Source organism: Prionailurus viverrinus, chromosome A2 (genome assembly GCF_022837055.1).
Source record: "Prionailurus viverrinus isolate Anna chromosome A2, UM_Priviv_1.0, whole genome shotgun sequence".
Lineage (NCBI taxonomy): Eukaryota > Metazoa > Chordata > Mammalia > Carnivora > Felidae > Prionailurus > Prionailurus viverrinus.
In genome coordinates this window covers 60,755,689-60,782,479 of record NC_062562.1, presented here as the reverse complement: position 1 = coordinate 60,782,479, position 26,791 = coordinate 60,755,689, and the positions used below count along the sequence as shown (strand labels likewise).

General features: G+C 55.0%; 1 protein-coding gene and 1 long non-coding RNA gene across 7 annotated transcripts; both read left to right on the top strand.

Moving 5' to 3' along the window:
• The first annotated feature begins 738 nt into the window (after positions 1 to 738).
• LOC125160234 (uncharacterized) lies at positions 739 to 8,328 on the top strand. 2 transcript variants are annotated; one of them, XR_007150179.1, is made up of 3 exons: positions 739 to 848; positions 1,801 to 1,894; positions 7,491 to 8,328. It is a non-coding gene; the product is annotated as an uncharacterized LOC125160234 (long non-coding RNA). The 2 variants fall into 2 exon arrangements; XR_007150180.1 differs by having other exon boundaries at positions 755 to 848; positions 1,804 to 1,894.
• Positions 8,329 to 15,668: 7,340 nt separating this feature from the next.
• POLM (DNA polymerase mu) lies at positions 15,669 to 26,477 on the top strand. 5 transcript variants are annotated; one of them, XM_047849465.1, is made up of 11 exons: positions 15,669 to 16,124; positions 17,515 to 17,701; positions 18,311 to 18,409; positions 18,559 to 18,729; positions 19,771 to 19,842; positions 21,493 to 21,613; positions 24,552 to 24,667; positions 24,864 to 24,917; positions 25,014 to 25,241; positions 25,313 to 25,396; positions 25,484 to 26,477. In XM_047849465.1, the coding sequence occupies exons 1-11, from the start codon at positions 15,748 to 15,750 to the stop codon at positions 25,568 to 25,570; spliced, it is 1,596 nt and encodes a 531-aa protein (XP_047705421.1). In that variant the 5' UTR covers positions 15,669 to 15,747; the 3' UTR covers positions 25,571 to 26,477. The 5 variants fall into 5 exon arrangements, with proteins under 5 accessions (XP_047705421.1, XP_047705424.1, XP_047705420.1 ...); XM_047849468.1 differs by having other exon boundaries at positions 24,815 to 24,917; positions 25,141 to 25,241; XM_047849464.1 differs by having other exon boundaries at positions 24,535 to 24,667; positions 24,815 to 24,917.
• Positions 26,478 to 26,791: the final 314 nt, after the last annotated feature.

Below are 26,791 nucleotides of genomic sequence, written 5' to 3'. Positions count from 1 at the left end.
GAGGTCGTTGGGAAAACCCAGCGCCCCCCCCCCCCCCACTGGGTGGTCGACGGGCAGTGCAGAGCTTGGACCAAAGGGAAAGAGGACGAGCCGGTCAGGAAGCCTTGGGTCGGCAGGCAGCTGTGGCCAGCCTGAGGGACACTGCAGGGGCAGCTGGCTCAGCCCGGGGACCAGGCAGGACTCAGGGAGGGTCTGCGTGTCTCCTGCTCAAGGCCCTTCCTTCACTTCTCACCGGCTCATCCTCGTTCATGCTTAAAAGGGCAGTGGGACCATGTCAAGAACTGGTCACTCAGGTGGGGTCCCAGCTCTGCCCTCCCGGCCATCTGATGGCACCAAGTGACCCCACGACTCCGCAGCCCCAAGGTGCAGAGCAGGACTGTGCCCGTGCCGCACCTGGCACCACATCAGCACCGACGACACGCCAGCTCCCAGCTCCTGCCATGTCCCTTCAGAGAGCAAGCCCCCCCACCTGAGCCCCCAGCCCGGCCCCCTGTGCCTCCTGTCCCTGCACAGACTTGCCCTGTCACGTGTCCCCAGGCTGGTCCTGGTGGCAGAAGGGATGAAGCAAGCAAGCTCTTACCCGCAAATGTCCTCTGTGAGCCTCTGAATCATCATTCTTGAAACTTTGTCTTGGAATTTGCTCTTTTGGCCCCCAGTTGAGTGTGTCCAGCAGAGAGGCTCAGGCCGGGATTGGGGGGGGGGGGGCGGGTGGTCTGAGGAACGTCACTTCCCTGGGAATGTTCCTGCTCACACATGGATCAGATTTGGGCCCAACATCCTCTGCCAGGGAAAATAGAAACCATGAAAAAAATGAGAAAGGAATAGAGAGAAGCTTTTCCTCAGCCACAGTGAGTCACCAACAGGAACATGAGCAAAAAGCCTCGTGGGGAGCTGGGCAGGGTGGGGCAGGGAGTTGGGGGCCCTCGGCCCCCAAGCGTCTGGCCAGGTGGAGAGGAGGGGGTGAGTGCCTTCCATGCCAGGCCAGTACCCTCCAACCCTGCTCAGTGGGCAGGGCTGGGACCCCACTTAACTTTAAGACTCACACCCAGGAAGTCCCTAAACCCGGGCCCAGGTTCCACCTGGGGGGCAGGGAGGCAGCACAAGGCCTGCAGTGGCTGCCACTCACCCTTCCAGGGTCCAGCGCCCCTGCTCCTGGGCAGGGCATTCATATCCGTGTCCAGGGGCTCTCGTGAGCTAGTCTGGGGGTCTGCCGGGCCCCTGGCTTCTGAACCTCCATGTCCAGCTTCCTACGAGAGGCCCCGGCCTTCCCCCTCACTCCCAGGGAGGGTCTGCCCAAGGGGCCACAGCAGGACTGGGCTCGACAGGGAAGAGGGTGACATCTCCCTGGGTGGGGGGGGGGGGGGCTACCCTCGCTGCCTCCGGAGAGAGAAAGGAGAGCTCTTAGGGATCCTGTGGGCTGGGGTGGGGGGGTCCATGGAGCTCCCCTGCAGCCACGTGAGGGTGAGGCTGGGCATGCCAGGCTGGGGTCGGTCCTGTGTGGCCCTGGGAGCCGAAGTGCACTGCTGAGGGCTACTGAGAACCACGCCTCAAGGGCTGCCAGCCAGGGTAGGTTCTCTGGAGAGACAGCCCGAGGGGTGCCCCAGCCAGGGTCAGGAACAGGGGCCCTCAGGGCAGCAGTGAGGCCCACCTGAGAGGAGTGGGTGGGTGGGGCAGACACCCTGCAGACTGCAGTGGACGGGGGTGGGGGGGGTGGGGGGGGGGAGACGTGTGGGCAGAGCTGTCCCCTGTGGGGGATGCCACGGCCACTTTGCCCCATTCAGTAGTGCCCTGTCCCCCCAGCAGGGTGCGGTGTGAGCCACAAACTCCCACATTGGAGGAGGCGAGGAGGTGGAGAAGAACAGGAAAGAAAGAATGGAACCCTCTTTCCCATCTGGTGAGGTCAGCCCCACAGGGGTGGGGAGGGAAATGGAAGCTTTGATCTGGGTCTGAAGGGATTGGCCTGGGACAGGAGGGAGAGGAGATTTCCCAGGAGTCAGTCTTAGGCCTGTGACCTTGAACACTTGGGTTGACTAGTCTGCAAGAGGAGGGTGGCTCCAGGACCACCAGGGCCCCCTCCCCCAACAGGAAGGGAGTCCCATTGGGGACGGTCCCCAAGGAGCAGGGTTAGCATCTGTGTTTGCAGCTCGGACAGCTAGGGCCTTGAGGCAGGGCTGGCCTGGGCCTTGAGAAGCATGAGGGTCAGTCCCATCCTGGGGCACCCCGGGTGACCTTGGCTCGGTGCCCCCCCCCACACCTCAGGGTTCCTTCTTTCCAAATGTGGGTCATCCACATAAGCACTAATTTTGCACATCTAGGTAATGGGGGGGCATGGTGTAGGGGTCAGGGGACCTGGGGGGACAGGAAGGAGGCCCTCTACTGGCCCTTCTGGGGAAGAGCCAACCTCTGGGCCAAAAGACAACCTCAGGCCAGGCAGCCACCCCAGCTGGCGTGTGGACAGCAGATGGGGCAGCGGTTTATGCTCTCTCTATGTGGGCTCTGGAGCCCCTGGCACGAGGCTATGGGGCCATGGCGGCCCTGGCTCCTCTGCTGAGGCCCAAGTGTCACCAACAGACACCTAGTGACCCAGCCTGGGCAGAGGTGGGAAACTCACCACCAGCAGCACCAGCGTGCCCAGGGTGTAGATGGGGCAGCACAGAACACAGGGGCCAGGGCAAGCAGGAGGGCTGAGCCTGGGAGGCTCCTGGGTCCTCTGAGGAAGCAGCTCAGATATGGAAGGCTGGGCCTCGGGGGGAACAGAGCCAGAGTTCAGATATGGCCAAGTGGGGCCTTCTGAGGGGCCTTCCTCCATGGCCCCGTTGGCCAGCCTACCTCAGATGGCAGGAAGGCTGGGCTCTGGACGGCAGGCCGAGGCATCAGTCTCCAGACCCTCTCTGTCTCCTAGAGCCCTGGGTCTGTCTCCAGGGACTGAGGGAGGAGGACCCAGGTCCACCAGGTCCTTCCACTCCTCTGTCTCTGGAGAGGCCCCCAGAAGTGCCCCCTTGTCTGCAGTCTGGATGTCACCAGGAGGGCTAGGCTGGTTGGGCCCACAAGAAGGGTGGTTTCCAGAGCCACGGGGCCTGGGGTCTCGCAGACGAAGCCTAGCCATCCACACAACTGGAAGAACAATCTCCTGGGTTTCTGACAACTTGAAAACCACATGTGATTTTCCACCGTCCGGTGTCCCTGCCCAGTTTGCTGGGCCAGCACTGCTGAGTGAGCAGAGTTCACCCGGATTCCTTCCACTCACCGCAGGGCCCAGCCCCTGGGGAAACGGGGGTCACCGCAGCCGCGGGGCGCTGCTGGCCGGCTGGGGGCAGACTTCCAGTGCTCTGAGTCTCTTCCACACTGGGAGGACAGTGTGTAGCCAAACAGGGTCACAACTGGCCAGTGTCGTTCCCAGGGGAACAGGGGTTGTTCAGTTCCAAACTCCTTTTTTAAAATATTTATTTATGTTTGAGACAGAGAGTGTGAGCGGGGGAGGGGTATAGAGAGGGTGGGGGACAGAGGATCTGAAGCAGGCTCCAGGCTTTGTGCTGAGAGCGGACAGCCCGATACAGGACTCGAACTCATGAACCACAAGATTATGACCTGAGCTGAAGTCTGACGCTTAACCAACTGAGCCACCCAGGAGCTTCCAAAAGAACTCCTAATGGCCTGAAGATATAGATGTCACAGTATTCAAGGAAAACACATGAATCTGTGTTTATATCCCTCTTGGAAGAAACCTCTCAGGAGAAACAGTAGATGGAAATCTCAAGAATGTCGGCTGGATAGAAGTTTTAGCTTCCTGTTCAAAACATACTGAAAATTAAATCAAAAGACAAAATGCTGGGGAAGGACCTACATCCCCAGACAGCATTTTAGGGGCCCATTGTGACCCCATAGGTGCTCTCTGAGCCTCAGTTTCTCTGTTCTGGACAATGGGGTGATGACGGCATGGCTGCCTCATGACAAGGGCACACGGACTCCCGCAGGTGACTCTAGAAAGCTCTGCCCAAAAAACAGTGTCTTTGATAAAACAAAGCTGTTAAAGAAAATTATTTACATTTTAAACCAGTTTGACTTTGTCTCCACTTTTTAAAGTCAGCGATGAGACACAATCAGGCACTTCACTAAAGTAGAAACATAAGTGGCCAGTGAATAGCCACAAAAATGTTGACCTCATGAAAAATCATGAAAATGCCGACTAAAATGTGCTCACTGCTGTCTTTCCCATTATAAAATTCTCATTGACTTAACACCTCCTAGGAAGACTCGGGGCGCTGTCACTCAGAATCCTGTGTCACTCAGAAATCCTTTGCTTTCTGCAAAGAGCAGAAAGCCATGATGACTGCTAACCATGTGTCACTGGTGGGGCCGGGGGTGCCCAGGGAGCTGGTCAGATGTCCTCTGGTCAGACGTGCCTGCATCTGGATCAGTGTGCCGAGAAAAGCAGACGGTGCTCCCCCAAGCAGGTGGACCCCTGTCTCTGCTTGAGCCGAGATGGAATCTTCTCCTGCCTGTCCTGGTACATCATTTCCCCAGCTTCTCAGACCTTCGGGTGTGGACCGAACTGCAGTCCCCACTTCCTGGGCCTCCAGCTGTCAGACGGCAATATTCTCAGCCTCCATAACTCCATGTGGCAAATCTGCATGATAGATCCGTCTCTCTATGTATATTATATGTCTACACAGGTATATTTTACCTATCTATCTACCCATATATTTATACATACACACAAATGTATCCTATGGGTTCTGTTTCCCTGGAGAACCCTGGCTGATGCACCCTCTACAGCAGCTGAGCCCTGACAGGCCACCCCAGAGACACCTGTGTCATCAGCTTTCACTGTCCCCCCAGGCCCCTCCACACCCCAGAACTTGAGCTCACTAGGTGTCCCAGAAAGGGCCGGGACCCCGTGACCGGACTCTAACCTACCCCTTGTTCCAATGATACACAACCAGAAGGTCAGCCATGTGCACACCACACATGACTGCACCTGTCCACCTGTGCAAGGGCAGGGTTGGGCAGGCCCCCGGATTGTCTTCTCAGGAAATTGGATGCTGGCCTCACAAATGAGTGTGTGCCCCTGTATCCCGCCCAGAATGTTTCCTGCCCTGACATGCGCTGTGGCTGCGAAGGAGGTGTCCTGTGGCCCTGAAGTTGACAGGCCTGACAGGCCCAGCCTGTCCACAGGGACTTCAGGGAGCAAGGTATTGTATTAGCCCCTGAGACACCCTCCCCTGACCCCACAGTCTAATTCAACATGTCCCTGATTTTAGTAGGAGAAAATGCTACCAGCATGGGGCATGTTCTGTCCTGGGGATGTATTTGCTGTTCCTTCTATTTGCACACCTTTTCCTCAAACATCACTACTTTCACAAAGACCCCTACTCACTGCGGCTTCCCCCACTGCCCTGAGTAGAGCTTCAGCCCCCTACATCTGCCGAAACAACCCACCTGATGACTCCCCCCCCCACTTCATGTCTGACGTATGGACCCATTGGGCTATCCCGACAGCATTGATGGCTCTGACTGAGTGGCCTTCCTGTGCTGATACCCTTTGCCCTGTAACTTTGTAGGACACTCACAGGCTTGGCCACATGGCTGTTCTGCCCAGTGGCACAGGGACAGACCCGGTTCAAGGAGAGGCTTGAAGAAGCACTTGCAATGTCCCCCGCCCCCTCCCCGCAACCTCCCAGAACTGTGGGGGCCCACCTGGGCCAGCTGGCTAGAGGACAGGCCACTGGGCCAAGCTGAGCCCCTATGAGGCCGGCACCCTGCCAGGGGTACCATGAGGGCAACCAGGGGACCACCAAACCGGGCTCAGACAGGAGTGTGAGCTAATACATGTGATTGTTTCTATCTGCTGAGCTGGGTGGTTGGTCGCTGGGCGAGAGCTGACACTTACCTCGTGTGTTTATTTTCTGTCCCTGACTATCTATCCCTGACCAGCAATGCTGGCTTCACAAGGCCAGGGTTTGGAGGCTGTGACATTTATTTCTGCATCTTCCTGTTTAGAGGAACGCCTGGCACATGAGGCCGTGAGTGAATATCTGCTAAAGGTCTGAATACACCACAAACACCTTCACAGGATCCTGTGGGCCAGGCGGCAGAGTGCCCGTGAGAACGGCCGTGTGGCTGTGGCTGGTGCCCCCCACGAGCACCGGGGTCCAGAGAACCACTGTAGGTCCCGTCTGTGAGCGTCACAATGAAGAATAGCCAAGAGTCCCCTTCGTCTTCTGGAAGGGTAACAAACCCCGACTAACCATAACTGAGCACTCTAATTAAAGTGACACCCATGTGCTGGAGCACTCTGATGGCTTAGGCCAACGTCCCGGAGAAGACACTGCATCAGGCACTGACTGCATCATTTCTGGAAAAGATACAAAGTCTCCAAAATGTAAAATCTGCTTGAACAATAGGATTTAAGAGCTCCATAACATACCAAGTAAAACTTTAATAAAAAAAAACAAAACAAAACCACTCAGTCTAATACTTAGGTTTGAATATTCTCAGGAAGCACAGAGGGCCCTTGTGTCCCAGTGGAGTGACACAGGGACGATTGATCGACCCTTTGTAACCTGCAACTTCCACTTATACAAAACGAGCTTTTCCATCAAGACAGGGTCATATACGAGTGATGGAAAACCCAATGATGGCTAACATAAGATAGAAAGTTATTTTCCCACATACACAAATCAGAGGTAAGCAGTCCAGAGCTGGCATAGCAGCCTGACAACAATCAGAGATTCCAGCTCCTCTCCTCTCATTATTCCCCGATTCTCAACTTATGGCTTCCATATCTTGGTGCAAAATAGCTGCTTGAGATCCAACCATCATTACATCATCCCAGGCAGTAGAAAGGAAGAAAGAAATAGTAGAGCGCAACTTTTTCCTTTAAGAACATTTTCTACAAGCTCACACAAATCTCCAAGTTGATTCCATTGACCTTGGCCTGAACTCAGTCACAGGCCGTAGCTACAAGGGAAGCTGAGAAGTGTAGTCTTTTTCCGATGGCCTCGTACTAGTGAAATTTCAGGAGTCCTATTACTGAACAAGAAGGAGATAATAGATGTTGAGGAATAAGTAACAGTCTTTGCTGCAGATGATATTCTGAGTCTGGAGAGATTACCAAACTCTTAGGAAGGTATGAAAACACTCAGTCTGGTGGAGGAAGATGTCAAAGCTGAAATCTGTGGGGCACCTGGGTGGCTCAGTCGGTTGAGTGTCCAACTTCGGCTCAGGTCATGCACAGTTCATGGGTTCAACCCCGCGTTGGGCTCTGTGCTGACAGCTCAGAGCCTGGAGCCTGCTTTGGATTCTGTGTCTCCATCTCTCTCTGCCCCCCACCTGCTTGTGCTCTCTCTCTCTCTCTCTCAAAAATAAGTAAATGCTTAAAAAAAAAAAAGTTGAAATCCCAGGACAATATAAGAAACACACTATGACATTAGCAATTTTGTAATCAGCTTGTGGCTAAGGTATTCATATTCTTGCCTGTGTGTCTACAGATCTGTGCCAAAGCCCAGCCAATGAAAACCAGAAGTGCAAACCAGCTCCGACGGAGGAGGGGGGCCCTCAGCAGGCGTTCACCCCAGTTCCACAGCTCCAGCTGTCCGAGGGGTTCCGGAATGCTCCCAGGGCCTCTGTGGCACCCTGAGTCCTGAGGGCTAACACCAGCACCTGCTCTGTCTCTAGCCCCTCCTGACAGCCAAGCTTCTCAGCCTCTTTTTCCTCCTTCCTCGGTCCCAGGCTGCTGCACCTAGGCCTGGCACTCTTACCAAACCCCAGGGACTGCCCAGGGCCATCACACTCCTTTTGGGAACTCCTTCTCCTGGACAGGATTGCCCTGTCCAGTCTGTTAGGGTCGCCCAGACTTCTGGGCTGGCTCCTTCTGCCCCTCCCCCACTTCTGCGCTGGGGCCTTTACAAAAATGTCCCCCACCCAGTCCACACCACGTAGGCCCAGGACTTCCTCCTCTCAAATCACCTACCCCCAGTCCTGTGCTGGAGTTCAGCTCCAGCAGGTTCAGGGGTTCCAGAAGGATGAACAGCATAGGGGAAAATAACAATGGACACAGACAACAACAGTGTGTTAGACTGGCCGCTTTATTGTGGCAAATGTGGCATTATATTTGTTAGCAGTTTCCTTGTAGCATGCGTCATCTACATCTATGTTTCTCGGCATTACCTAATTCTAAAAACGTTCCTTTGTGTAATCACCCATTAAGGAACAATATAGTTATTTTCTTGTAACGTTCCCTCCTGCCCTTTTGCTTATTGATTAATTTCTTCATATTATTTTCATTATGTATCTACGTTTGTAACTGGTGGGTGGAGGTCTGAGAGAGGCCCACAGGATGAGTCTGTAGAGGGGAGTGGAGGGGTAGGCCAGGGTTGGGGCCACGCCCTGTGGACAGCTGGTCACACAGGCCTGAGCACAGGGGCATGAATGAGGCTCTGTGGATTTGGGGGTGACTAATGGGGGAGGGGAAGGTCAGACGCACCCAGTGAGGGTGGAGAGAAGTAACCCTACCCCATCCAGGTTGATGTGGGGGTCAGATATGATGCGGAGGTGGTCACTTGACCCTGTTCCCCCTTGAGATGTCACTTCCTGGAACAGTGCTCTTGAGGGGGCAGGACCCCCAGTGCTAGTGCTGAGCTGGACATCAGGAGGTCCCGTCAACCTTGCTGCTGGGTCTGCAATTCTGCCAGCTTGGAGTCATCAGAAACGGGGGTGGGGATGGTGATGTCTCAGAATGTCTGGTGCCCCTGCCCACCCGACCCCTGCCCCACCCCTGCACCCCAGCGGGCTCGGCATCCCCACTTGGCAAAGTTGCAACTCCTCGCGGCCGCTGGCTGCGGATGTACTGAAAACCCTTCTTATTTCCAAGTTCCTTATCATGCAAGTGGTGGGTGCTCATTGTAGAAAAATCAGGAAATACAAATAGGCAGATAGAGCAAAGTGAGTACGGTAGGTCTTACTGAATGTAACCCACTTCCCAGAGAGAACCAGTAACAGTTTGTTACATAACCATCCGGGATTCTAGGAAGCACACAGCCTGGGGGTGTCCGTGATGGAGACAGGCTTCTTGGGTCACATCTGTGAAATAATGGAAAATACGCATATGGGTGTCTGCCCCCACTTCCTGATACAGAGCTCCCAAAGCCGTTGTAATTTCCTAAGTGACGAGAGCACTGGGCACATGTTTTGTCCCAATATTCGGTCTCTGATCCCATCCCAGACACAGTTCCTAAATCTCTTGGAATTTCCTGGGTGAAGGGAATGTCTTTTGTTCTAAGAGGAGAGTGTGGTTGGCTTCAGCGGGGTGGTCACCAGAAGGATTCAGCCATGATTAGGAGCCTGGAGCATTCCGCCTCACTCCCATCCTCCAGGGAAGGGAGAGGGGCTGGTGGTTTGGTCAATGATGGACCCTGCCCCCAAGAGGAGGCCCCCATAAAATCTGAAGTACAGGGTTCAGAGACCTTGCCATGGCGCACTCCATCTCCCTGGGGCAGGAATCACCTGTGCCCCGCACCCTTCTGGATCTTGTCCTGTGTGACTCTTCATCTAGCCGCTCATTCCTATCCCTTAATATCCTCTGTAAAAAGCACTCTAGGAGGCAGACTGTTTTCCTGAGTCCTGTGAGCTGCTCTAACACATGACTGAATCAAGGAGGGCTTCCAGGGAACCCCGATTTGCAGCCAGTCAGTCAAAGGCACAGAAGCACCGGGACTACAGGTTGGCAGAAGTGGAGCAGTGGCCGAGCCCTTGACCCACAGGATCTGTGCCAACTGCAGTCGGTGTCAGAACCGAACTGGACCTCAGGACAGCAGCTGGTGTCAGAGAACTGCTCAGTGTGGGTTCAGAAGTTGTGAGACAGTAAAGGAGACACAGGAGTGTTTTTCCAACACAACATCCCAACACTGCCATTCACTAGCTGTGCAAATGCAGGCAAGTTACTTGGCCTCTCTGTGTCTCTGTTTCCTCCATAGCAAGTGGGAACATGAAGGTCATCCACTGACAGGAATGTCCTGGGCGTCGACGAGCTGACATGTGTAAAGAGCTTAGGATGTGGGCGCCTCCGTGTCTCAGTCGTTTGGACGTCTGATTCTTCATCTCAGCTCACGTCATGATCTCATGATTTGTGAGATCGAGCCCCATGTTGGGCTCTGTGCAGACAGTGTGGATTGGGATTCTCTCTCTCTCTCTCTCTCTCTCTCTCTCTCTCCCCCTGTCTCTCTGCCCTTCCCCTGCTCATGTGCTCTCTCTCAAAATAAACTTAAAAAAAAAAAAGCTTAAGACAGTGCCTGGAAGAGACTGTATGCACATATGCTTAAAAAAACATTTTATTATTAAAATTTCAAACATATGCACCAGTGGAGAGTCGATGAGCTGAACTTCCTTCCATCACAGGCATCTAAGTTATCAGTTCATGGCGCCGTCTTGTTTCACAGTGTCCCATGCTTTCCTCTACCCCAGCATCATTTGAAGCAAATCCCAGACATCATGTGATTTCAGCAGGAAACATTTTATTGTGCATTTCTAAATGAAAGGGCTCCCTCTGCCTCTCTCTGTTCAACATCACCGGGGTCACTGTTGACCACAATTCCGTTAAGCACTCAGAGCTAGGATCAGTCAGCGCGCACTTCCCCAGCTGCTTCCCGAATTCTGCTGTCTATGCTGGTTTATTTGAACTGGGATCCTGATAAAGCCCACATGCTGTGATTGATTGAACACGTCAGCTCTCACTGAGTCTGCACATCACCTGATGCAGGAGGGCGCTTCATTGCTGACGTGTACAAACCAGGAAACAGGCTGGTAAAGCCGCCCAAATACCTGGCAACAAAGCCAAGCACGAGCTTGAAGTGGGTGGAAGACAGAGGACATCTGGGGGAGGTGAGGGCAGGCCTAGCCCCACTCCCCATGGGAGCTGCTGGGTCAGGCCCGCAGCAAACCGTGACACCCCCGATTCTCGCCTCAGGTGAACTTGCTCAGCACCTGGCCTTCTCCCCGTGCCCTGGGGACAGGCTCCCCCCTCCACTGTGAAGGCCCCTCCCCGCCGCTGCCCCCCCTAGCCGCTAGACAATCCGGCCAGACTGGCCGGTCCGGGGCTCTCCTTGAAGCCAGTACTCTGGAAACCCCCATCTTCATATCTTTGTTTTACTGCAATGATAACAGTAGTAAATGGGAAAATATCTAAATAAAGGACATTGGTTCTGTTAACCTCAATGATACACACTGACAGTTATTGGGGAGCCTGGGTGGCACAGTCAGTTGAGAATCCTACTTCGGCTCAGGTCATGATCTCGTGGTGGGTGGGTTTGAGCCCCACGTCGGGCTCTGTGCTGACAGCTCAGAGCCTGGAGCCTGCTCCGGATTCTGTGTCTGCCTTTCTCTCTGCCCCTCCCCAGCTCACGGTCTGTTATCTCTGTCTCTCAAAAATAAATAAGCGTTAAAAAAACAACGACAACAAAAACCCCACTGATAGTTATTTCTTTTACCAGGAACAGAGGGGTTTACTCAGGAGTAAAGGAGGATTACAACCCGGGACAAACAGGTTGTGGCTAAACCGAGGCAAGTGGGGGGAACAGGGGAGAAAAGGAGAAAGTTGGGAGGGGCCGTTCCAAGGAACAGTGTGTGGAGGAGACTTCCAGTGGCCAGTGTGGTGGCTTCTTGCTGACGGAGCTGCTGGCAGGAGGTGGGGGCAGTGCCCACTGCAGGGGTAGTGGGAGCACGATCACGTGCAAGGTCACATCCAGGTAAGGTCAAGGTCAGCTCTTCCTGGCGGTCTGCAGTCGACCTCGGGCCGCCAGCTCCCCCTGCCTGAACCTCCCCCCCCCACCCCAGTGAGGTTTCCCGTTACTGACTTTCAGTCACATCCATTCAAGAATGTAGTAACGTCATATTGTCCTAATATAAATGGAATTGTCTGTAGTGGGAAGAGATGATTTTGTTAACTTATGATGGAGTTTGGGTCAGCAAACACCCCTCTTCTCATAAGCCTTGGGACCCCCTAGCTCCCCACTGTTGGCAACCAAGTGGAGCCAGGACTGGTTGGCCAGCTAAACCCAAAGAACTTCACTGAAGGACATGCCTCTTCTCTGTCATTCTCAGGCCACGTTCCCGTGGTGAGGGGAGTCAGGGGCTGTCCTCTTCCCTCTGGCCATGTCTTTCTGCTCCAGATCCTGACCTTCCAGTCTCCCCACCTCTTTCTTATACCAAGCCTGTCTAGGTCCCCCCCCACCCCCAAATTCACATGTTGGAACCCTAGTTTTAGGAGGTGGGCCTTGAGAGGTAATTAGATCATGAGGGTACAGCTTCCTGGATGGGATCAGGGCCCTTGTGAAAGAGCTGCTGTGTGTGACCCCTTCCACCCTGTGAGACCACAGCAAGAAGTCCGCAACCCTCCGCAGCCTCCCGAACCGTGAGAAGTAAGTATCTGTTGTTTATAAGCCTCCAGTGCGTGGATTCACTATAGTTGTCCAAACGGGCTAAGATGCCATCCAATCAGCAACCCACCTCCTCCTGCAAAGGCAGTATGGTTCCTCAAAAATAAAGCATCTTTATTATACAAACTTCCAGGCCCTTGGCAAGCCACAGCACCTAACACTAGCACATCTATTCCTATCAGAAACCAAATCCCGTAGCTCTGATAGATCTCTGCAGCTCAGCAAGGTTGATCACGGAGCCCCAGCAGCAGAGTCCAGAGCTGACCTAGGTCAGAGCTGTGGACTCAGGCAGCAGGGTAAATGGTGGCCATCCGCCCCCCGCCCCATTCACATCCACCTGGAACCTCAGAATGTGACCTTATTTGGAATAAGCGTCTTTGCAGTTGTAATTAAGATAAGACATTTCGAGACAAGGTCATCCTGAGTTAGGGTGGGCTTTAAGTTCAATGACTGGGGCCTTTTTAAGAAAAGAGGAGAGGACTGTTCGGGTGGCGGGGAGTGGGGGGGAGGGCAGGCAGCCACTGGAGGGACCAGCCACGGGCCCAGACCTGCCCGGACCCTCTCTGTGAGGCAGGAAGCACCCTCCCCTAGAGCCTGCAGGGGAAGCATGGCTGTCAACCTTAGAACTTTGGCCTCCAGAGCTGGGAGAGAAGAAATTTCTGGTGTTTGAAGCCACTCAGTTTGTTGTGGTTTATTATAGCAGTGCCAGGATGGAAAAACACAGGGTGCTATGAACTGAATTGTCTCCCTCGCCTCCCTCAAATTTCTATGTGGCAATCCAAACCGTCAATGTAGTATCTCCAATATTTGGAGATAACAGGGCTTTTAGGAGGTAATAATGTCAAATGGGGTCATGAGGGTAGGGTCCTGTTTTGATGGGATTAGTGGCAAGGGGCGAGGCAGAGATCTCTCTCTTACCGTCTCTCCAAAGCACACGAAGAGGCCACATGAGCCAAGAGAGGATGCCTCAGGACGGAGTCTACCTGCCTGCACTTTGACTTGGACTTCAGGTCTCCAGACTGTGAGGAGTAAGTTGCTGTTATTCAAGCCTCCAGTGTGGTGTTCCGTTGTGTCAGCCTGAGCTGACTGCCACACCAGGTACCCCAAGCCCTAGGTGATGTGGAGGGAGCAAAGGAAGGCCCCTGGCTAGCACTAGCGGCTGGAGTGTCAGCAGCCGGACCACATGCTCTCTGGAATGCTGCTGGCAGGCAGCCCCCAAAACACAGGAACCCGAAGGAGTGGTGGCCCCCCTGAGCCAGGGCAGAGTCCTGGCCCCAGAGGCCAAGGACGGTGCAAATAGCACCAAAGTGAACTTTTGAAAAGGTCCACAGGGAGGTTTGGAAGATCCTCCCAGGGACCTCTCTGAGCTGGAGGTGGAAACCGGAAATAGCTAGATGAGATTCATCTTAGAAAAATGCAAGCTCACATATCTGGGCAAAACTAATCCACATCACAGCATGAGACAGCCGCGGTATAGAGCGGGTGGGAGCATCGGTCCCCAGGGCAGCTGCAAGGGCCCAGGCAAGAGGTCATCTGTGCAGCCTGACTTTTTGAGGGGTGGTCTCGGCATGGGGAAAGTCCCTGAGGCTAGGGACTTAGGGGTCTGGCAACCCCAAGGCACGTTTATTGGAAGTAGAGGGCTGAAGCTTCCATTTCCCAGCGGGCCAGATGGCGACCTGAGGGTCCACAGTGTTGCGGAGAGGAGTACCCCACAGCAGTGTTGTGGCCTCGCCCAACCTCCACTCAGTGGGCACAGAGGGTTCCCCTCCCTGATCCTCCCTGGGTGTGGGAAGGCCCATGTTCCTCCGTTTTGCAAGTTGCCCCGTGTTTTAAGCATTCAGGTGTGATGGGTCATTAGAAGTTAGAGACACAGGACACAAGAGGAAAGGAAATCGTTCTAGGGGAGAGATGGCTGCTCCCTGAGGAGAGGCAGGACCCACATGTGGGGAACGAGGCTCTGACCCCTTACACAGGCCCTGGGAGCTCCTCCTTCCCTGCTGGCCAGAGAAACGGGCACAGGGAAATGAGAGAGGGGCCAAAGCCCAGGCCTCCTGGCTGAGGAGTGAGCGTCCCGTGGCCCAGGAGGGCAGGTGGAGGCAGAAAAGGCCTCTCTCAGCCCTGTGCCTAGTGCCCTTGACAGGAGGCCCCAGGGAGAGGAGATCAAGGAGAGGGGCAGGAACAGGTTACACCTGGTCTGTCCCACCTGTTAGTCTGAGCATAGGCTAAACCTGCTTCAACAAAAAGATTCCAACATGTGGCACCTGAAAATAAGAGAGGAGCAGCTCCCTACTGTCAGGATGTCAGCTGTCCCAGCCTGATCTAGACAATCAAAAGAATCCCTATGTTGGAAAAGGCATTGCTGGGTGTGATTTTTGTTTTCATTTTGTTGGATATGGTTGCCAAATTGGCTTCCAAGAAGTCCTTTCTACAAAGTGCCAGTCCCCTCACATCTGACAAGTGCCCAGGTCAGGCAATCTGGTGGGAGTTTACTGAGTAGTGTTTCTTCTGTGGCATTCCTCCCGGTGTTCCTGCCGATTTTTCCATTAGATCACTGTCTTTTTCTTATTTATCTGTGGATAATTTCACAATTACAGGAATTAGACACTTTCAAAATACATCACAAATATTTTCCCCGGGGGTTGCCTTTTGATTATAATTTTTAACACATTTAAAATGTGAATGTGGTCAAGCTTATCACTCTTTTTCTTCCGTGTCTCCAGGTTTATCGTGACAGACTATGAAAACATTCGTGGACTTTTCAAGACGTTTTTCTGGTTTCTTTTTTAGGTTTGGATGTTTGATCCATCTGGATTGCATTTCGGTGTTAAGGACGGAGGGAGCCAACTTCTATTTTTCCGAATGGCCGGTCAGTGGTACCAACGCCGCTGGACTGGAAAACTTTCTCGGGTTTGAAGCCCTCCACCCTCACCTTCCACCCGGCTCCGCGTCGCCAGGTGCAGGAGGACCCCCGCCTGGCCCTGCCCACTGCGGTCGCCGGCTCCACCCACCCCCGTCGACCCCGCGGGTCCCGCCCCAAGCTACGCTTCCACATTCCATGGCTCCGCCCCAAGCCAGTTTCTGCCCTCTATAGCCCCGCCCCCACATCACTGGACCCGCCCCACTCCCCGCCTCCGAGCTCTCCAGCCCCGCCCCACCCAGCCCTGGCCTTCCCTCTCCCCGGCCCCGCCCCTAGCCCCGCCCCCTCCGCGCTTCTCGGCCCCGCCCCAACGCCGGCGCTCTTCCGGGTCGTCCCCGGGCGGCTCTAGGCGCTCCTCGAGTCATTTAAGTAAAAGGCGTGTCCTCTGGTGCTAATGGCATGGAGGAGGGGCGTCGCGCGCGCGGAGCTCGTTGGGAGCCTGGGGGCCTACACAGCGCTTCTAGGGGCCTAAGTTGCCTGCGGCTGGACCGGCTCGCACGAGACCGCCAGGTGCCGCTTCCCCTTCCAGCCAGCCTCCGCCGCTTTCCTTCCAACTTTCGCGTGCCTTCTTTCCGGCGCCCGCCCGCGGCCAGAGCCAGGATGCTTCCGAAGCGGCGGCGAGCGTGGGTCGGGTCCCCTGGCGGTCCTGCCCCCTCCGCGGCGCGCTTCCCCGGTATTGCCATCTACCTGGCCGAGCCGCGCATGGGTCGCAGCCGCCGGGCCTTCCTCACGCGCCTGGCCCTCTCCAAGGGCTTCCGGGTCCTGGATGCCTACAGGTGCGCGGTCGTGGACGAGCTTGTGGCCCAGAGCAGCACCTGCCGAGGGCTCCTGCCCGGGACGCCTTGCGGGGCAGGGGGCACCTGCCCGAGGGCTCCTGCCCGGGGCGCCTTCGGGGGCGCTGGCCCGGGTATTCCTCGGGGGCCCAGCTTCTGGAGGCTCCTGCTTTGGGATGCCTGGGGGATGGCACCTGCCCGGGGCGCCTTAGTGGGGGGCGTCGCAGGAGGAGCGCGGGGAGGGTGTGGCGCTTACAGCGGACAGAGTGTCGCCTATGTGGGTATTGCCATACTGTCGTGCCCAGAGGACACTGCTGCGTGGTGTGAGGGCCTAAGCACAAATTGCTAGTGCTCAGAACTTTGCACGTGACCAGTCACTTTCACAAAAGGTGTTTCTTTACAGCTGAGGATATTGAGATCTAAAACGACTCACCTGGCAGCTGACCCCCCAGGGCGGAGGGGCACCTGAGGTTTTTGGATTCCAAGTTAACCCTGGAACTTCATGCTCACGTGGCTTTTCTCTCAATATCCTCTTCTATGAAAGGGTGCTGTAGTTGGGGCCAGGAGTGTTCTGTAGGACAAGAAGAGAACGTCTGCCAGAGAGAGGCCTTGTGAAGAGCCATAGGGGTGCGTGGGGTTAAGGGTATCAGTGGCTAACAGCCTTCTGCCCTAGGTGAGTTCATCTTGCCCCCTTAGCCAAAGTGACGTCGCTCCTCGGGGCTGAGAAAGTGACTTGAGGGAGGTCCAAGAGCAGCGATAATGACAGGCTGAGGTTAAAGAACTGCGGTTCCCATAGGTTTGAAGTGGAAAGATCCAGTCCTCCTGCAGCTTTTTTTTTTTTTTTTAAGTGAATTAACCATTTTCAGTGGTTAGACCCACTCCGGAGTTGTGTTTAATGTACTGGATGCTAAGACCTTTTGCTTATTAGCTTGTCTAATCTTTGTAACAACCCTACCCAGTGGATATGTTGTTATCTTCTTTAAAGAGGAGGAAATCAGGGCACGGAAAAGGGATGTGCTCAGGGACATGCAGCATGTATGTGGCAGAGCTGGGGTTCAAACCCCAGCAGTCTGGGTCCCAAGCACTTAGATGGAGACCACTGGTCCTGCCCACTAGAGAAGAACTTTCTCAGGGGTCAGAGGAGACAGACAGACAGACAAGTGGACATGACCCTGGACTGGGCTTACAGTCACAGGTGGAGCAGACAGGCACGGCTCTGTGGGGTCCTGGAGCGCCAGAGGGGTTCAAGTGCCAGAAGAGGTTCTCTGAGGACGTGACATTTGAGGAATGAGTGGGTGCGCACCAGGCAGAGGGGAGAGGGGCAAAGGCCAGGAGGTGTGGAGCGAAGCAGGAAGGACCTCTGGGCATCACCCCCTCCCCTCTCTCTGCCCAGCTCTGAGGTGACACATGTGGTGATGGAACAGACCTCAGCGGAGGAGGCCAGCACCTGGAAGGAGCACAGGGCGGTGGCAGGCTCTCCGCAGGGCCGCACCAGCCCAGTGCTGCTGGACATAAGCTGGTTCACAGAAAGCATGGCAGCTGGGGAGCCCGTGCCTGTGGAGCCCCGGCACTGCCTGGAGGTGAGCTGGGTGGAGGGCCGCAGGGGCAGGCCTCGCCCGGCGGGTCAGGTAAAGTGTCATCACCGGCTGCCATTAGACGAAATGGGCAGGAGGGCTCAGCGCAGGCCACCGGGGACCCTGGGAGGCCAGGCCATCCTGGCTTCTGCTGTCACCTGGCATAAGCTCTTGGGATCCACCTGTTTTTAGCACATTCAGGCCTTTCTTGCTCAAGTAGTGAGATGGTATCTCCTCGCGAGACAGTGGGACGCTGTCCTCAGGTGCTGTGGGTTCTGTGGCCTCTGTCTGCCTTGGTGCTTCCTGGTAAGCAGAGCTGGGGTGAGGGGATGGACTCAGAGCCAGGCTCTCCATGTTCGAGCCCCACGTCCCTGTCTATGAGGTGGAGTGACCAGCACTCTGAGCCACGTGACAGAGAGGGCTGGGGAAGTGGAGCACAGGCTGCATGTGCAACGACAGAAAATGTCCTCCGTCCTCCGCCGGAGCTGCTACTCTGGCCTGAGGAGCCCTTCTCAGCCTGCTCTGCAGGGCAGGGCTGCTCTACGCCTTCTGTCCTGGGAGCCGGCCCCGCAAGCCCCGCAGCCTCCAAGTGGCCTCTGTATTGCCCATCTGTAGGTGGCCATGCCCGGGAAAGGGCTGCCAGGCTCAGTATGGATGCCACAGTATGCCTGCCAGCGCCCCACTCCCCTCACACACCACAACAGCAGCCTCACGGTGAGCCCCGGGCTCCCAGCCTCCCTGGGATGGGCCCAGGCCTGTTCCTGTGAGCACTGCCACTCTGCCCTGCCCCAGCCTGGGGACGGGTGGTGGAAGGGAGGGTGGGGTGGGGTACCCTTCCCCTCACCCAGGCCCCCTCCTCGCAGGAGCCTCTGGAGATGCTGGCGGAGGCGGCTGGCTTTGAGGGCAGTGAAGGCCGCTTCCTCTCCTTCTACAGAGCGGCCTCGGTGCTCAAGGCCCTTCCGAGCCGGGTCACAGCCATGAGCCAGCTGCAGGGGCTGCCCCACTTTGGAGAACATTCCTGCAGGGTCATCCAGGTAGGTGTTCACCACCCTTAGCAGGGTGGTTGAGGAGAGGAGGGAGTGGAGGTGGTTAGTGGTCGAGTCCAGCTGTGGAGATTTCCAGGCTGAGGCAGATCACCCTCTGCTCAGATTCCTCATCTGTAAATTGGGGCCACACAATGTGGCTGAGAGGGACCGGACAGGACTGGTAGCTGGCACTGTTGGCATCGGCCCAGCTGTCCAGGACGGTAGAAGAGAACCCATGACTATAAGCACCACTTCTTAAAACACAAAGTATTTGGGGCGCCTGGGGGGCTCAGTTGGTTAAGTGTCCGACTTTGGCTCAGGTCATGATCTCACGGTTCGTGGACTCAACGAACTCTGTGCTGACAGCCCAGAGCCTGGAGCCTGCTTCAGATTCTGTGTCTCCCTCTCTCTCTGCCCCTCCCCTGCTAACACGTTTTCTCCCTCTCTCTCTCAAAAATAAACATTAAAAAAAATTTAAAACAACAACAAAGTAAGGACCCAAAATGTTAAAATGTCTTTTTGTACACTTATCACTGAGAGAATATATTGTGACAAAAAGACTTTTGATTTCAGTTAAACTTTTAAAGGAAGCCTCATTGAATGCACCGCCTGTGTTTTGAAAAGCAGTGTTTGGGGCACCTGGGTGGCTAAGTCGGTTGAGCGTCTGACTCTTGGTTTTAGCTCAGGTCATGACCTCATGGTTTGTGGGTTTGAGCCCTATGGACAGTGCAGAGCCTGTTTGGGACCCTCTCTCTCTGACCCTCCTCTGCTCACACTGTCTCTCAAAATAAGTAAATAAACTTTAAAAAAGAGAGAAAAGCGATGGTTTCCCTGTCCTGGGACTTGTAACTCATTTGAGAGCTGGCCTGTCCCTGGGCCGAGGGGCTTTGAGGCCAGGAGATTTGGTGGTTCCCTGGGCACAGTCTCTCCTCCAAGTCCCCCTGCATCCTGACTGGATGAAACTGCCCTGTGGAGTGTTGGGGTTCCGCCTGCTGCCTGGGCCCCAGCTCTTATCTCCAGTCAGGCTGACTGTTCTGCTTTGTTCCCCAGGAAGTGCTGGCACAGGGAGTATGTGAGGAGGTGGAGAGAATCCGATGCTCAGAGAGGTACCAGACCATGAAGGTACGTGTAGGGCAGACCCTGGTGGGCACATGGAGCCCGTGGCCCTCCCTCAGGTGACAGCACAGCTCCAGCCATGGACGGGAGGTCAGCAGGGGCACCCAGGGGTCAGAGAAGGTCTCACTGAGGAAGTGGCAGCTAAGTTGACACCTGATATGCACGAGGCAGCCAAACAAAGTGGGGCCTGGAGAAGCTTGTTTTTAGCACAGGGAATTTTCTAGATCACTCAGCACCCTCTGCTCTGATTGGACCATCTGTGGGGTGTTCTCAAGCATGTTGTATGCTCTGGCATCTTAAACAGAGCAAACTGGACAAAATGTAACCACCTCCTGGGTGTCGCAGGGCCACTCACCCTTGCACGGTCTCCTCGTGTCCACAGTGCATCTTCCACTGTTCCCATCTGACCTGCTGACACCTGTCGCATCAGCAACCTGTTGGGGGAGTGGGTCACGATGCTCCGGGAGGTGGCCCAGAATGTTGTGAGGGGCAGTGGGGGCTTCAGAGAGGGACCAGAGCCACATGTGACACACGGAAGGCCCCAGGTAGGCAGAGGACGGGAGTGTATGGGCCACATGGGAGTTAGTGGATGAGCACTGATGGAAGGCAGGGCCCTCACCTCTCCCTGGGCACCCAGAGGTCACCCAGGTCAGCAGAGAGGTGGGTTAACGATTAGAAGTTTGTAGTCATAAAGCAATAGGTTAGGTTGTTCTGAGCATTTTTTCTGGCAGGACCCAGCTGGTGCTCTTGGTTCAGGGGATCAAGGGAAGAGTGGGCAGCATAGCCCAAGAAGGGCAGGGCTGCAGCCGTCCTGCAGGAAGCAGGGCCCAAGGATCCACTTGCTGCTGGGTACTTCCCCTATTCTGCACGCTGGCTGCTCTGCTGGTTGAGACCTGGCCTCAGAAGGTTCCCTTTCCATGGGTTACAGCCTCCACCACTGCCCAGGCCGGACCTTCTGTTTCAGTTCCAGAAATCCCCAGGGAGGGGATTGGCTGGCACAGGGCAGGTGCCCACCTCTGACCGACAAGCTGTGGTTGGGGAGGAAAGAGGTGATGGGCTGGGGCTGGGGTCCGGGCCGCCCTGTGTGGGAGCCCCGTGTGGCAGGCAGTCCCCTGCAGGAGGTGGGCTCCCGTGTCTATCTTCCAGCCCCAGGCTTGCATTTCCTCCAGCTCCTGCTACAACGACCCTCTGGTTGTTAACTGCCTGTTGTTTTGGTGTTTGCTGAGGAGCAGAACGAGGGGCACGAGGCTCCGATTTCTCTTAGGTGGGAGCGGCCAGTGGATGAGAGCTGTGAGCTGTGTGGGATGCTGGAATCACAGGCTGGAGCTGCGGGTTCTAGGGAGACCGAGGCCCTCTGGGGGAGGTACACACGGGGTCTCTTTGTGCTGTGCACCGTGAGGCTGGGCTGCATAGCCGGGCTCGGGGATTGGATCCTGTCTGTACTGTCACTGTGTGGCCTCGGGCAGCTTGCTCACACTTGAGAACTGTGAGTAGGGACGGCACCTGCCAGGCCACGGGGTGGGGCTCAGTGAGGCCCTAGTGAGATGCTGTGGTGGTGCTGGCCTGGGACAGCACCCCCTTCACAGACCGCTGCTGCTGTCTGCATCTTCTGAAAGGGCTCTGCTCCTGACCATGCTGCGCTCATGCCCCAAACAGCTTTTCACCGGGATCTTCGGGGTTGGGGTAAAGACTGCTGACCGGTGGTACCGAGAAGGGCTGCGGACCCTCGACAGCCTCCAAGAGCAGCCCCAGAGGCTGACCCAGCAGCAGAAAGCAGGTGAGCCCTGTGAGAAAGGACAGGACCCTGGGCTCCCACACCATGGCACCCTCAGCATGGACACAGGGCATGTGCGGATGGCTGCCTGGATGGCAGCTAATGGGATCAGTGCAAAGGGCTCTGGTGGCAGGCAGGCCTCTCTGGTGGCCTCCCTGGTCTCCACCCAGTGGAGTCTGGATCCACTGCAGCCCTTTTGCAGTGAACAGTGATGGTCACAGTAGCTGCTGTGACATTGAGGCCTCCTAGTGGAACTCAGATCTGGACCAGGCCCCTTACCACTTCTTACTGCTTCTCCTTTTTTTTTTTTTTTTTTTTTTTAAATTTAAATCCAAGTTAGTTAATATATAGTGTAATAATGATTTCAGGAATATAATTTAGTGATTAATCACTTACTTATAACACCCAGTGCTCTTTCCTATAGGCATCCTCTCCTTAATGACGATCCCCTTCTAGCCCATCTACCACCTCCCCTCCAGCAACTCTCAGTTTGTTCTCTGTTTAAAAGTCTCTTACTATTTGTCTCCTTCTCTGTTTTTATCTTACTTTCCCTTCCCTTCTCCTATGTTCATCTGTTGTGTTTCTCAAATTCAACCTATGAGTGAAATTGTGATATTTGTCTTTTTCTGACTTATTTCACTTAGCAAAATACACTCTAGTTCCATCCATGTTGTTGTAAATGGTAAGATCTCATTCTTTTTGATAGCTGAGTAATACTCCATCATATATATAAATCACATCTTCTTTATCCATTCATCCATCATTGGACATTTGGGCTCTTTCCATACTTTGGCTATTGTTAAAAGTGCTGCTATAAACATTGGGGTGCGTGTGTCCCTTCGAAACAGCATTTTTGTATCTTTTGAATAAATTCCTAGTAGTGCACTTGCTGGGTTGTAGAGTAGTTCTATTTTTAATTATTTGGGGAAACTCCAAACTGTTTTCCAGAGTGGCTGCACCAGTTTGCATTCCCACCAACAATGCAAAAGAAATCCTCTTTCTCTGCATCTTTTGTTGCCTGAGTTGTTAATGTTAGCCATTCTGACAGGTGTGAGGTGGTATCTCATTGTGGTTTTGATTTGTATTTCCTTGATGATGAGTGATGTTGAGCATCTTTTCATGTGTCTGTTGGCCATCTGGATGTCTTCTTTGGAAAAGTGTCTATTCATGTCTTTTGCCCATTTCTTCACTGGATTATTTGTTTTTTGGGTGTTGAATTTGATAAGTTCTTTATAGATTTTTGGATCCTAACCCTTTATCTGGTATGTCATTTGCAAATATCTTCTCATATTCAATTGATTGCCTTTTAGTTTTGCTGACTGTTTCCTTCGCTGTGCAGAAGGTTTTTATCTTGATGAGGTCCCAATAGTTCATTTTTGCTTTTGTTTCCCTTGCCTCCGGAGACGTGTTGAATAAGAAGTTGCTGCAGCCAAGGTTAAAGAGGTTGCTGCCTGTTTTCTCCTGTAGGAATTTAATGCTTTCCTTTCTCACATTTATTCACCCATTTTGAGTTTATTTTTGTGTATGGTGTAAGAAAGTGGTCCAGCTTCATTCTTCTGCATGTTGCTGTCCAGTCTTCCCAACACCTTTTGCTGAAGAGACTGTTTTTCCATTCGGTATTCTTTCCTGCTTCATTGAAGATGAGTTGACCATAGAGTGTGTCCATTTCTGGGTTCTCTATTCTGTTCCATTGATCTGAGTGTCTGTTTTTGTGGCAGTACCATACTGTCTTAATGACTACAGCTTTGTAATACAGCTCCGAGTCCGAGATTGTGATGCCTCCAGCTTTGGTTTTGTTTTTCAAAATTACTTTGGCTATTCAGGGTCTTTCTGGTTACATACAAATTTTAGGAATGTTTGTTCTAGCTGTGTGAAGAATGCTGGTGTTATTTTGATGGGGATTGCAGACCCCTTACTTCTGATTCCAGGAAAGGGAGGCTGTGTCTGTGCCCTGTGCACACCTTGCTAGCATGGGGCTGGTGCCCTGGCCCACTAGGTGATGGTATGGGGACTTGTGTGGCAGGAGAGGCTCAGTACAGGGCTTGCATGGGAGGTGGCACCATGTGGTGGAATGAACATGAACTTGAGAGTTTGTCAGGCTTGGGTTTGAGTCCTGTCTCTGGAGCTTACTAGGTAGGTGACCATGGCCCTGAGACTTAACTTCTCTGAGCCTTGGTGACATTCTCCACAAATCATGGGGCTCTGTGAGCTCCTCTTTGTGAGGCCATTGGGGAGTAGGTGTTAATCAGTGTCTCTGTCCTCTCCATGTGGCCCGGGGTGGGGGCCCCATTCGAGTTGTTCCGCAGCCCAGCACCCACCACTTCTTTGAACATCTTCCCTCGGGCTGGGGGTCATGGGAGGGTTGCCTGGACGGTCCACAGGAGGTGAGACCCATGGAGTCACGTGTCCAGTGGAACATTAAGTGATATCATCATTGACTGCACCCAGTCTCCTCTCCCCATGGTGCCGGAGAGATGGAGCCGCCAGCAGCACTTAGCCTGTGCGGCCACATGCTGTTACTCCCCACTTAGACTTCTCATTGTGTGGAAAGGCCAGTGACACTCCCATGGTGGGGGCGGGGAGATAGGGCTACAGTGAGGGGTTCCTGAGTGGCAGAGCCACCTTCTTCACGTGTTTATCGCTTTCCGGGCCATTTTATGGATGGGAAAACCAAGGCATTCAAAGAGGTAGACTGCGTCGTGAGTGCACTTACATCAACCTCCTGATGGGATGGAGAAAGTTCTGCAAGATGCTCCCATTGGGGAGAACTGAGCAGGGGGCTCAGGGGCTTCTGCCATTTCTTCCAACTACATGTGAATCTGCAGTTTCCTCTGAATAAAAGTTTACTATTTAAAAGGGAGGAGGGGACAGTGGAGAGCAAGACAGTGGGGCTGAGAAGGTCAGGAGAGCCGCACTGCCCACAGGACTCCTGCACTACCAGGACCTGAGTGTGCCGCTCCAGCGACCCCAAGTGGAGGCCCTGCAGCGGGTGGTGGAGGCAGCCGTGGGGCACATCCTTCCCGGGGCCACCGTCACGCTGGCCGGGGGCTTTCGGAGGTAAGGGGGTCTGGCCTGCCCCTCCCACCCCAGTGAAGGCACCTGAGGGGGGGCCACAGAGGTGGGCCTTCCTGCACTAGTGGGACCAGGGACAACGGGAGGCCCACGTATCCTGTGTTGGCCCGAACTCAGAGCGGGCCCCCTCAGGGGCAAGTTGCAGGGCCACGACGTGGATTTCCTCCTCACCCACCCCCAGGAGGGCCAGGAGGCAGGGCTGCTGTCCAGAGTGATGCACAGCCTGCAGAGTCAGGTGAGGAGCTGCCTGCTGCCTACCCTGGGGGCTCTGCCGTGACCCGGGCCCCCCCGCCCGGCACCGCGGACCCCGCCACACCTGCTCCTCCCCCAGGGCCTTGTCCTGTACCACCAGCACCACCACGGCCACTGTGCAGATGCCGCCTGCCCGCCCCGGCAGAACCATGCCATGGACGGCTTTGAGAGAACCTTCTGTATCTTCTGCCTGCCTTCACCCCCAGGGGCTGCTGTGGGGGGCGCCCGGAGGGCCGTGCGGGTAGACCTGGTGGTGGTCCCTGTCAGCCAGTTCCCCTATGCCCTGCTGGGCTGGACCGGCTCGAAGGTAGGGGGCTTGCTACTGGGGCTGGGCGGGGTCTCCCGTCAGGGGCCCCCATACAGCCTCGCTTTCTGCAGCATTTCCAGCGGGAGCTGCGCCGCTTCAGCCGGAAGGAGAGAGGGCTGTGGCTGAACAGCCATGGGCTGTTTGACCCCCAGCAGGTGTGTTGCTGGGAGGGAACGGCCTGGCCCCGCCCCTGCCCCCCCCCCCCCCCCCCCCAGGCACTAAGGCTCCGGTTCCTGTTGCAGAAGAAACATTTCCATGCAGCTTCAGAGGAAGACATCTTCAGACACCTGGGCCTGGAGTACCTTCCCCCAGAGCAGAGAAATGCCTGACCCAGCCGCTGGCCCAGTCTGCTCTCTGGAGAGGCAGGCCCTGTGGATGCCCTCGGCCGCTGGAAGTCTCCAGGGCAAAGATGCACTGTGGCCCCAGGTCCTCACCCCACACCCAGGCCCGGATATAATGAAATGAGCACATGTAACAAACCAAGCTCTGTTTTTTTGTGCTGCTGGCTGCCCAGGGGGTGTGGTGCTGATTCTGTGCAGAGGCCCATCCTGCTGGGTGTTGGTCGGGGGCAGGGCTGTGTGACCCTGGGTCAGTGAGGACCTGAAGGCACCTTCTCTGTGGGCTGGTTGTGGAACTCGAGGTGGCGGATGGCAAGTGCTTTGTGCGGTGGGGGTGGGGGGGTTGTCCACCTGCTGTGTAGCCAGCCACTGGGGAGGACAGGGCCCAGAGGTAGGAGCTGGGGGCAGGGGGAGAATTTCCAGGGCCCGTCCACCACCTTCCAGCCAGGCTTCCTGTCTCTGCCTCTGCTCTTCTAAGGTCTGTTCTCAGAAGGCCTTTGTCAGCAGGTCCTGTTGCACCCCTCGTTGCTCCAGGCACACACTCGTGCTCAGCGATTCCAAAGGCTCACAGTGGCCCCCAGAGCCCTGGCCACCCCTGACCACTGGCCTCGTCTGTTCTCCCACTGCTTTGAGCCAGGTGCCTTCCTGCCCCGGTGCCCATGTGAACTGCCCCAGACACCCACGAGGCCAGGGCAGGTCTCAGCCTTTCCTGGAGGGGCCTTGGCCATGCAGTGTTCTCTGCTCCTCAAATCCCCAAGCCTGCTCCGGCCTCAGTACCTTTGCCACAGGACCGTCCACTAGAAGGCCTCTCCTGACTCAGGTCTCTGTCTGTTGAGGACTTTCCTGACCACTCGCTGCGTTAAGAAATATTTTTTTAAATAACATGCAGACAAATTGATTCTTTTTGGTGTCCCTGTGTACACCCATTCCCCTCCACCATGCGAGCCCTGGAAATAAAACAGCCAGTTATTGTGCCAGCAAAACAGGTTTGTTTACTTGGGAATGACTGAGGGACAGTAATCTAGGACAAGTAACCTGATAAAACCAAAAGATGGGAACAGGAGGAGGAACAGGAGGAACAGCCTTCCCTTTGGGAAGGGCTGTCATGTATGAAAGTCCGATGGAGATTCGGAGTTCAGGGTGGTGGTTTCTCACGGGCTGGGCTGGTGCCAGGACAAGGACCCTCCTCCTGTGGGCAGCAGGACAGGCTTC

Coding starts and splice junctions, on each gene's coding strand:
- POLM (XM_047849464.1), top strand. CDS start 15,748: ATGGAGGAGGGGCGTCGCGCGCGCGGAGCTCGTTGGGAGCCTGGGGGC. Junction 16,125..17,514: donor CGGGTCCTGGATGCCTACAG/GTGCGCGGTCGT, acceptor CTCTCTGCCCAG/CTCTGAGGTGACACATGTGG. Junction 25,397..25,483: donor GGCTGTTTGACCCCCAGCAG/GTGTGTTGCTGG, acceptor TTCCTGTTGCAG/AAGAAACATTTCCATGCAGC.